General features: G+C 41.6%; 1 protein-coding gene across 9 annotated transcripts in view; it reads right to left on the minus strand.

Annotated features, from left to right (window-relative positions):
* Window positions 1–12,278, minus strand: part of LOC115151117 (receptor-type tyrosine-protein phosphatase T) — a 587,678-nt gene that overhangs the window by 298,595 nt on the left and 276,805 nt on the right. For all 9 annotated transcript variants that reach the window (XM_029695125.1, XM_029695122.1, XM_029695121.1 and 6 more), the window contains exon 8: window positions 6,274–6,570. In XM_029695125.1, coding sequence (XP_029550985.1) covers window positions 6,274–6,570 — 297 coding nt within the window. The remainder of the gene's footprint in view (window positions 1–6,273; window positions 6,571–12,278) is intronic.

Raw genomic sequence — 12,278 nt, forward strand, 5'->3', positions numbered from 1 at the left:
GGAAACGGTAACTCATTAAACAAACTTTCCCATGGTGCCCCAGGTTATTGAGTTAATGGTTACAGGATTAATTTAATTACGTATAAACATAGTTAATTATTCGATAAATAGCATGTCATCACATTAACAATAACAACGTCACGACAGTGATATGGATACCAAGGAACTTGAAACTTTCAACCCGCTCCACTACAGCCCCGTCGATGTGAATGGGGCTGTGTTCGGCCCTATTTACCTTTAGTCCATGATCATCTCCTTTGTCTTGCTCACGTTGAGGGAGAGGTTGTTGTCCTGGAACCACACTGCCAGGTCTCTGACCTCCTCCCTATAGGCTATCTTATCATTGTCGGTGATCAGGTCTACCACCGTTGTATCATTAGCAAACTTAATGATGGCATTGGAGTCATGCTTGGCCACGCAGTTGTGGGTGAATAGGGAGCACACACCCTGAGGGGCCCCCGTGTTGAGGATCAGCGTGGCAGATGTTATTGCCTACCCTTACCACCTGGGGGCGGTCCGTCAGGAAGTCCAGGATCCAGTTGCAGAGGGAGGTGTTTAGTCCCAGGGTCCTTAGCTTAGTGATGAGATTTGTGGGCACTATGTTGTTGAATCCTGAGCTGTAGTCAATGAACCGCATTCTCACGTAGGTGCTCCTTTTGTCCAGGTGGGAAAGGGCAGTGCGGAGTGCGATTGAGATTGCGTCATCTGTGGATCTGTTGGGGCAGTATGCGAATTGGCGTGGGTCTAGAGTTTATGGGATGATGGTGTTGATGTGAGCCATGACCAGCCTTTCAAAGCACTTCATGGCTACCGACATAGGGCGGTGGTCAATTAGGCAGGTAGTCATTCTTTGGGCACAGAGACTATGGTGGTCTGCTTGAAACATGTAGGTATTACAGACTCAGTCAGGGAGAGGTTGAAAATGTCAGTGAAGACACTTGACAGTTGGTCCAAGCATGATCTGAGTACACGCCCAGGTAATCCATCTGGCCCTGCGGCTTTGTGAATGTTGACCTGTTTAAAGGTCTTGCTCACATCGGTTACGGAGAGCGTGATCACACAGTGGTCCGGAACAGCTGGTGCTCTCATGCATGTTTCAGTGTTGCTTGCCTCAAAGCGAGCATAAAATGCCTTTAGATCGTCTGGTAGGCTCGTGTCACTGGGCAGCTCGCGACTGGGTTTCCCTTTGTAGTCCGTAACAGTTTGCAAGCCCTGCCACATCCGACAAGTCAGTGCCGGTGTAGTAGGATTCAATCTTAATCCTGTATTGACGCTTTGCCTGTTTGTTTGATGGTGCGTCTGAGGGCATAGCGGGATTTCTTATAAGCATCCTCATTAGTGTCCTGCTCCTTGAAAGTGGCAGCTTTAGCTCGGTTCGGATGTTACCTGTAATCCATGGCTTCCGTTTGGGATATGTACATGTACATTAATGCCATTGGATGAATCCCGGAACATATTTCAGTCTGTGCTAGCAAAACAGTCCTGTAGGGTAGCATCCACCTCATCTGACCACTTCTGTATTGAGCGAGTCTCTGGTACTTTCTGCTTTAGTTTTTTCTTGTAAGCAGGAATCAGTAGGATAGAATTATGGTCACTGGTACTTACTGCTTTCGTTTTTGCTTGTAAGCAGGAATCAGTACGATAGAATTACGGTCAGATTTGCCAAATGGAGGGCGAGGGAGATCTTATACACATCTCTGTGTGTGGAGTAAAGGTGGTCTAGAGTTGTATTCCCATCTGACATGCTGGTAGAAATGAGGTAAAACGGATTTAAGTTTGCCTGCATTAAAGTCTCCGGGCACTAGGCGTACCACTTCTGGCTGAAAATGTTATTGTTTGCTTATGGCCTTATACAGCTCGTTGAGTGCAGTCTTAGCGCCAGTGTTCGTATGTGGTGGCAATTCCTCAAGACTACCAAACCTCTTGAGGACCCCTTCGAGATAAAATCCCGTTAAGGGGATTGGTTGGACAACAACCAGTGAGATAGCACGGCACGAAATTCCCCCAAAATTCTAAAAATAATAATCTCACAATTAAAATTCAAGCATTATACGGCATTTTAAAGATACTCAACTCATTAATCCAAAAACATTGTCCGATTTCAAAAAGGCTTTACGGTGAAAGCAAAACAATAGATTATTTTAGGATAGCACATTAGCAAAAAAATAAATAACAGCCATTTTCCAAGCACGGATAGCCGTCACAAAACCAGATATACAGCTAAAATGAAGCACTAACCTTTGACAATCTTCATCAGATGACACTCCTAGGACATCATGTTAGACAATACATGCATTTTTTGTTCGATCAAGTTCATATTTATATAAAAAAAAAACATTTTGCATTGGCACGTGACGTTCAGAAAATGTTTTCTCCCCATAACCTACGGTGAATGTGCACATCAATTTACAGAAGTACTCATAAACGTTGACAAAATGTATAACAATTATTTAAAGAATTAGAGATAATCTACTCCTTTATGCAACCGCATTGTCAGATTTCAAAATAACTTTACAGAAAAAGCACATTGTTCAATATTCTGAGTACAGAACTTAGCCTTCAATGCTAAGCTATACAGTTAGCCTACAACCACGGCGTCGACAAATCTTTAAAAATATGTTCGAAATATTTTCTTACCTTTGCTGATCTTCGGCGGAATGCATTCGGAAGGGCTCCCACTTCCACAAGAAATGTTCATTTGTTCTGCAAAGTCCATCATTTATGTCCAAATACCTCCGTTTTGTTGACCCATCCAGAACACTTTACAATGCCATGAGGCGTGGACGCAAATCCATAGATGAAAAGTTCAAAAGTTCCATTACCGTTTGTAGAAACATGTCAAACGATGTTTACAATCAATCCTTTAGGGGGGTTTTTTACGTAAAATTGCGATCATTTTCCAACCGGACAATAGGTATTCATCCCAGAAGAAAAATAACGAACAGCGAACTCGCGTGCACACGCGTCACAAGACACCTGTCCTCAGACTGGCCACTGATTGACTTGAGCCACAATTTTCTGCCCAGTAACAGGTGACGGATGAAACCAGTTTCTAAAGATTGTGGACAGCCAATGGAAGCCTTAGGAGGTGCAACGTAACCCTATGTCACTGTAGTTTCTCAAGGGATTCAAAAGAAGAACTACATTTCTCATTTCTTCCACTTCCGGATTCAATTTTTCTCAGGTTTTTGCCTGCCATATGAGTTCTGTTATACTCACAGACACCATTCAAACCGTTTTAGAAACTTCAGAGTGTTTTCTATCCAAATCTACTAATAATATGCATATTCTATTTTCTGGGCCAGAGTAGTAACCTGTTTAAATTGGGTACATTTTTCATCCGGCCGTGAAAATACTGCCCCCTAGTCCCAAGAGGACATTGCGCACCAGCTTTTATTGACAAATAGACACAGACTCCCAACCCTCGTCTTACCGGACGTAGCTGTTTTGTCCTGCCGTTGCACGGAAAACCCAGCCAACTGTTTATTATCCGTGCCGTTGTTCAGCCATGACTCGTGAAACGTAAGATTTTACAGTTTTTAATGTCCCGTTGGTAGAATAGTCTCGAACGGAGCTCAACCAGTTTATTCGCCAGTGATTTGCACGTTGGCCAATAGAACGGATGGTAGAGGCGGGTTACCCACTCGCCGACAAATTCTCGCAAGGCACCCTGAGCTGCGCCCCCTGTATTTCCTTATTTTCTTCATGCGAATGATGGGGATTTGGGCCTTGTCTGGGAGCAAGATTATATCTTTGCGTCAGACTCATTAAAGAAAAAATCTTCGTCCAATTCGAGGTGAGTAATCGCTGTTCTGATATCCAGAAGCTCTTTTCGGTCATAAGAGACTATAGCATCAACATTATGTACAAAATAAGTTACAAACAATGCGAAAAAACACACAAAATAGTACAATTGGTTAGGAGCCCATAGAACGGCAGCCATCCCCTCCGGCTCCATTCTCATCTACGGGTGTGGCTGAAATAGCAGAATCCACAAATTTGAAGGCGTTTCCACATACTTTTGGGCATGTAGTGAACTTCAGTTTCATCAGCGACGGGAAAGAGGAACCTTTTAAAAGGCCCAGTACAGTCGAACAGGATTTTTCTGTGTTTTATATAATGAACAAAAATATAAACACAACATGCAACAATTTAAAAGATTTGACTGAGTTACAGTTCATGTAAGGAAATCAGTCAATAGAAATACATGTATTAGGCCTTCATCTATAGATGTCACATGACTGGGAAAGGGTGCGGGCAAGGGTGCAGCCATGGGTGGGCCTCCCCGCCCCGCCCAGCCAATCAGAATTAGTTTTTCCCCACAAAAAAAGGCTTTAATACACTCAGAAATACACCTCAGCACCCCCTCAGATGAAGATCCAAATTCGGAGGTCCTGGGCTGGCATGGTTACATTTGGTCTGCGGTTGTGAGGCCAGTTGGACATGCTGTCAAATTCTCTAAATCTCAGTTGGAGGCGGCTTATGGTAGAGCAATGAACGTTAAATTCTCTGCCAATAGCTCTGGTGGACATTCCTGCTGTCAGCATGCCAATTGCATGCTCCCTCAAATTGAGACATCTGTGGTATTGTGTTGTGTGACAAAACGGCACATTTTAGGTGCACCTGTGTAATGATACTGCTTTTTAATCAGCTTCTTGATATGCCACACCTGTCAGGTGGATGGATTATCTTTTTTTAATGCTTTCTAACAAATTTTGTAAACAAATGTGTGCTCTAAATTTGAGAGAAATAAACTTTTTGTGCATATGGACAATTTCTGGGATATTTTATTTCAGCTCTTGAAACATGGGACCAACACTTTACCTGTTCTATTTATATTTTTGTTCAGTATATATATTTCCACATTATGAGGTTGGAATAATACTGTGACATTGTGGAAATTAGAATACTGCCCTTTTAGTGTAAGTGCTGTTTGAAAAGAACACCTGAAATATCAGCCTGTTTTGATGGGATGGAGTTTTGGAATGGATGGTGACATCAGCAGGCAGTAAATATGTTGATAGACCAATAAGAAAGAGATCTAAACCATCTCTGCCAATAACAGCTAGTTTTCAGTTTTCCCCTCCCCACTCAGACCACTCCCAGACAGTCCTAGCAAAATACTTGCTTGAGACATTGCTCTTGCTAAGAAGCTATTTTAGAACATTTTTGAACATTTTGAGTGGAAATAATTACAGTAAGGTACTTAATTGTTACCCAGAAATTATTTGATATTGAGATAAAAACAGCTGCATTGGGCCTTTTAAAATTGAAGTCATATTTGTGAGACGATGCATAGCTCTATAAAACTAAAGTCATTTCCATAGAAGTGCAATTAGCACCGCTAAGAACAAAAATTACAACCAGAGATGAAATATTATTTGCTAAAAAACAATGAACACAGTGTTGCTACTCTTAACTAGTTTGGGACCTCATGGGAGATTGGGGCTGTTTTGATTAAAAAACATAATGCACGCTCAATGATAAATGAAAAGATACCAAAGTCTTTATGGAATGAGGATATCATAGTGCATCGATAATGGCAAGGTCTGCTGATTTGTAGTTTATACATTACATCCAGTCATACACATACAATGTATTCATTTGTGCTCATTAATTCATGCTGTGGTCATATTGGATTTTTAATAGTTTGATAACAGGGCTATAATCAGCGCTCATTATACAGTTATTACAAGTGTAACCAATCATAATTGTGGTATTAATTAGTGGAACAATTAAGGTCTTACTATGTTTCCATTAGCTTGCAGATCTATCAGGCTAGTGCCTTTACTGCAAAGTATTGTCTGTTTCAATACATGTAAATGTATGGAACAACAGCAATATGACAGCTATTTTAAGCCATCTCATGATCTAGCCTAGTTAAAAAAAAATTAAAACATTTATTTTTACATTTTGGCCTTGCTCAGAACAGGATGACAGTTTACTGGAATGAAAAGTGTCATATTTTTGGCATGTGCAGGGATGGAATTTGGGCGCTGGCTAGCCAGGCTAGTAGACCTCAATTTATACTACTAGCCCAGGTAACATTTGCGTCAACAATCTGTGACATATGATTTCAGTGGCCTGGCACATTTTCAACTAGCTTGGTCAAAAAAGTACTAGCCTTGGGCTAGCAGACTAGTGTAATTTCCATCCCTATGTGTATAGGCAGCATGTCTACAGTACACCCCATGCATGTATTTGAACTGGGAACAGGACAAGACAGTGGAACCAAGACAATACCATGCTAGAGACAGAAACACTGACACTCACCATCCTCCTCCGTCTGCTTGACGATCTCCTCGCTCTCCTTGCTGCCCTCGGGGTTGGCAAGGACCAGGCGAAGGCGAACGGTGACAAAGGGCCTCAGGCCCCGCAGGGTATAGTGGGACGACGTCTGGATCAGTTCCTCGGCCGCAAACTCCTGCTGGTTAAACACGTACTGGTACTGCACTGTCAGGTTGTAGCTGTGGCAGCGTGTCACGGCATAGCCAAACGTCTCCCACTGCAGGGTGAGCTGGCGGGCCCGGATGTCCACCACATTGACATTCTGAGGCCCGTTGACTGGGTCTGAAGGGAGAAGAAGAGAGGAACAGGGGTTAGAGTTTGTGAATCCAACCATTGGCAAATGAAGAGGAACTGCCTTAGTAATGGTATTAGCATTTGTCTTAGTATTCTTGGGATCCTGTAACTGATTGAACAGGAAGTTCAAGACTTGACACATGGATTTCACATGATGAGCCGATGTTGGGCAGCATTGAGTCACATGAAGAAAAAAAAAACTTGAACTGCTATTGATGTATTATAGAGTTAGTTGTTTAGCAGTGATGATCAGAAACATATACATACACTTTGTTCAAGTTGTCTGCCTTCCGTAAATCTCCACTAACCACTAACCCCCCCCATGGATGATCGTTGGGCTATCACAGCAGAATCATCCATATGTTGCGAGTATCATGGTTAAGTCGATACTGTACATCATGCCTGAAAGCATGACAAAGCTCTTTAGCCTCAAGGTCAGTCTAATTCCCTAGATTGGCTAATAACAATGGCTAAATCACATAAGATGGTGGGAGACGAGTCCGCCCTTCCATTTGGGTTCTGTTTCGGTGCGTCTGGGTGGGAGTTGAAATTTAAAGGCTTTGTCTAATTTTACAAGATGAAAGCTGGTCATTTAATCTGGACAAGCCAAAGCTAAGTGCACAAACAAATGGCATTTGGCTGCTGAGCACTTGAACCTTTTGAAGTGGTTGTTTAAAAACCATTAAAATCGATGTCAGCGCCCCTGCGGAAATCTAATCAGCATATGAAATAAATAAACATCTGTCAGTTTAAGCTAGATATATATGTTTTCTTATGTCACTCAGATATAGGACAGACACTTCAGAACAAACTTAATTTAGATTTTTTTTGGGGGGGGGACTACTATATTCAATGCGTTTGTATGGTCTATTGGCAGTAAGTAATTCATCAAATATTATAATTTTTTTCTTTTTTGGATACTTGAAGGGGTCTTAAAATTCTAAATCAAATAGCAAAAATGATCCTTTGTATGACCTTCTTAAAACATTTCCAAATAGCTTAGTAGACACGCCCTCCCCCGGCTTAGACAGGGCTTAGACTCTTATGGGTTAAAAACCCCTTGAATCTTATCAATGGCATCATCCAAAGAAGAAACTATGCATAAACTATGCAACAGCTTATTGTTTTGTGATCCAATACAATGTTTAATGACGCCTACTTTTTGATGGAGTCTGAAGAAAGGAGAACAGCAGGCTCCATGCATTGCAGTTGTGGTAAACTAAGACAGCAATCAAAATAACTACCGGTAAATGTACTTTTTCATGCATTACATAATGCTGTTCTACACAGAACTCAAAAAACAAAACACAGTACTAGACGGCTTTCTCGTGCTAACAAAGCCCTTGAAATAGACTTATGCATGCTTATAACAAAGCCTCACATTAGATTTACAATGGGCTATAGCCCAATTTCTGGAACTGATAGAGCAGGGCCGGCCCCAGGCATACGTCGGTGTCTCAATTTACTATCGAGAGTAAGCAATTTTGACATTTGGTTGTGCATTAGCAGTTTTTCTCTTGTTATGTCAGTCACTGAAGTCACTCAATTAGCCATGTCAGTTAACAATTTTTAGATTGGTAGCTAGTCTAACCAGCTCTCTAAATTTGAAGTGGTCAAACTCACCCAGGGGCCCTGACCTCCAGGGGAGCCCCATTGATTGTATTAGTCATTCTCACTCTGACATATTAACATGGCACAAGTTATGGTAAAATGTGTTGAATTGCAGGAAATTTGCTTTAAAACTGAAGGAAAAAAAAATCTTTACCCATGACAAAATGGGTAGAATTAAAGGAAATTAGTTGTAAAACAGAAAAAATATTATCTCTGTCCCATGGCAAAATGAATACAATTGCATGAAATGTGTAATAAAATTGCTCATCTTCCTCTCTGGCCCATGGCAAGATGTGCAGAATTGCAGGAAATTAAACGTTTCTCTTTGACATCAAGAAGGGGTCCAAATTTTTTTTTGCTGCGAGGTGGGTGGGCCCCCCAACCAAATCTTGCTTAGGGCCACCAAAAGGCTAGGGACAGCCCTGTGATAGAGAATAATGCTGAACAACAAAAACCCAGATTAAGGCTAATCTAAGGCTAATCTGGATTCATTTCGGAAAGCAGCTCTAAGAACATTGCTAATTTCGGACTAGAAAATCCAATAGGGGGAACTTCCCAAATCGGCAAAGTTATAACTGAGTTATAACTTTGCTTTTGTTGTTAATTAAGTCAATGAAGGCATCTCCTGAGTTGCTCTTGATCTTGACAAATAATGGATGATTTTTTTAAATTATCTTCCTCCCTCTCTTCCATCTTCCTCCTCCAGCTCTTCTCAGCTATCTACCCCAATCTGAGCGAAGGAGGGAGGCAGGGATGGAGAGAAGGCGGCTAGCATTATACATGACTCAAATCTCATTAATCAGGGTACATGGCAGTCGCAGTGGTTGGCACACACTGAGAAGAGGCACCGGGGAGGTTTGCTATGCCATGGGTGGGCCGACTCCACCACAGATAGGGGTGCGGGGCTCAGGGTAGCAGCTCCGGTGATCGATGAGCGGGTGATTATTAATCGCAGACGTTGGGGAGCTCCGTCAAGAAGAAAAGGGGGGATGGAAATCAATCTTAATGCTGGCCCTGGTTCTCCCTGCTGACAGGCCGCCACATTCGTCATCCGGCCGCTCCTCAAAAGAGCAAAGTGGAAATTGCTAACAATAAACATATCAATGGGTGCCCACAATAGCCAAATGTGTGGGTACTTTAAACAGCGCAAGGAGAGAAAAAAGACAGAAACATAAAAATATGATAAGTCAATGTCACTGGCTAGGATACCACTGGCTTTTATCCTTAGGGACTGGAAGGACAAATGCAACCCACAAAGCACAGCAGTGAAGTAGTAGGCCCAAAAGTGCTTCTGGACTCTAAAGCCGTTTTCCACCACCTTAACACTATGACCACAGTCATTTTGCAGAGGTAGCTCTTTTAATCCACAGCCCTGGATCAACAACAAATCATCACAACCCCAAGACAAAAATGGAAGATGGAAATGTTATCTGATGTCGCTGTATTTGAAATAGCTTACGGTCGGAAATGGCACCGAAGCAAAAACCAAAAAATTGTGATTATTCAATATCTACAGTCTAAAGTATAACAGTGCACTCAAATTAAATTATTAACGTAATGATTATGAAGGGAATGTGAATGCTCCATAATGGCCGCAGTGCCCCCAATATTCAGTAGCAAAAGCATCCTAAAGACAAGATCAGCCCCCAAGAGATACAGTGCATTCGGAAAGGATTCAGACCCCTTGACTTTCTCCACATTTGTTACGTTACAGCCTTATTCTAAAATGGATAAAAGAGTTTTTTCCCCTAATCAATCTAAACACAATACCCCATTAAAACAAAGCAAAAATAGGTTTTTAGAATTGTTTGCAAATGTATTCCAATTTAAAATTGAAATATCACATTTACATACAGTTGAAGTCAGAAGTTTACATACATTTTAGACAAATACAGTTGAAGTCGGACGTTTACATACACTTAGGTTGAAGTAATTAAAACTAGTTTTTCACTGGGAATGTGATGAAAGAAATAAAAGCTGAAATAGATCATTCTCTACTATTATTCTGACATTTCACATTCTTAAAATAAAGTGGTGATCCTAACTGACCTAAGACAGGGCATTTTTAAATGTCAGGAACTGTGAAAAACTGAGTTAAAATGTATTTGGCTGAGGCGTATGTAAACTTCCAACTTCAACTGTACATTTAAATTTAGTTTTTCACAATTCCTGACATTTCATCCTAGTAAAAATTCCCTGTCTTAGGTCAGTTAGGTATCACCACTTTATTTTAAGAATGTGAAATGTCAGAATAATAGTAGAGAATTTTTTATTTCAGCTTTTTATCCTCACATTCCCAGTGGGTCAGAAGTTTACATACACCCAATTAGTATTTGGTAGCATTGCCTTTAAATTGTTTAACTTGAGTCAAACGTTTCGGGTAGCCTTCCACAAGCTTCCCACAATGAGTTGGGTGAATTTTGGCCAATTCCTCCTGACAGAGCTGGTGTAACTGAGTCAGGTTTGTAGGCCTCCTTCCTCGCACGCGTTTTTTTTAGTTCTGTCCACACATTTTCCATAGGATTGAGGTCAGGGCTTTGTGATGGCCACTCCAATACCTTGACTTTGTTGTCCTTAAGCCATTTTGCCACAACTTTGGAAGTATGCTTGGGGTCATTGTCCATTTGGAAGACACATTTGCGACCAAGCTTTAACCTCCTGACTGACGTCTTGAGATGTTGCTTTAATATATCCACATAATTGACCTTCCTCATGAAGCCATCTACTTTGTGAAGTGCACCAGTCCCTCCTGCAGCAAAGCACCCCCACAACATGATGCTGCCACCCCCGTGATTCACGGTTGGGATGGTGTTCTTCGACTTGCAGGCCTCCCCCTTTTTCCTCCAAACATAACAATGGTCATTATAGCCAAACAGTTCTATTTTTGTTTCATCAGACCAGAGGGTAGTATGATCTTTGTCCCCATGTGCAGTTGCAAACCGTAGTCTGGCTTTTTTATGGCGGTTTTGGAGCAGTGGCTTCTTCCTTGCTGAGCGGCGTTTCAGGTTATGTCGATATAGGACTTGTTTTACTGTGGGTTGAGATACTTTTGTACCTGTTTCCTCCAGCATCTTCACAAGGTCCTTTGCTGCTGTTCTGGGATTGATTTGCACTTTTCACACCAAAGTACATTCATCTCTAAGAGACAGAACATGTCTCCTTCCTGAGCGGTATGACAGCTGCGTGGTCCCATGGTGTTTATACTTGCGTACTATTGTTTGTACAGATGAACATTGTACCTTCAGGCGTTTGGAAATTGCTCCCAAGAATGAACCAGACTTTTGGAGGTCTACCTTTCTTTTCTGAGATCTTGGCTGATTTCTTTTGATTTTCCCATGATGTCAAGCAAAGAGGCACCGAGTTTGAAGGTAGGCCTTGAAATACAGCCACAGGTACACCTCCAATTGACTCAAATGATGTCAATTAGCCTATTAGAAGCTTCTAAAGCCATGACATCATTTTCTAGAATTTTCCAAGATGTTTAAAGGCACAGTCAACTTAGTGTATTTAAACTTCTGACCCACTGGAATTGTGATACAGATAAGTGAAATAATCTGTCTGTAAACAATTGCTGGAAAAATTACTTGTGTCATGCACACAGTAGATGTCCTAACTGACTTGCCAAAACTAAAGTTTGTTATTAACAAGGAATTTGTAAAGTGGTTGAAAAATGAGTTTTAATAACTCCAACCTAACTGTATGTAAACTTCCGACTTCAACTGTAAGTATTCAGACCCTTTACTCAGTACTTTGTTGAAGCAGCATTGGCAGCGATTACAGCCTCGAGTCTTCTTGGGTATGACGCTACAAGGTTGGCACACCTGTATTTGGTTAAATAAAGGTTAAATAAAATTTGGGGAGAGGAGTTTCTCCCATTCTTCTCTGCAGATCTTGTCAGGTTGGATGGGGAGCATCGCTGCACAGCTATTTTAAGGTCTCTCCAGATTCAAGTGCGGGCTCTGGCTGGACCACTCAAGGACATTCAAAGACTTGTCCTGAAGCCATTCCTGCTTTGTCTTGGCTGTGTGCTTAGGGCCGTTGTCCTGCTGGAAGCGCCCTGGAGCAGGTTTTCATCAAGGACCTCT

This window comes from Salmo trutta, chromosome 16 (assembly GCF_901001165.1).
Source record: "Salmo trutta chromosome 16, fSalTru1.1, whole genome shotgun sequence".
Lineage (NCBI taxonomy): Eukaryota > Metazoa > Chordata > Actinopteri > Salmoniformes > Salmonidae > Salmo > Salmo trutta.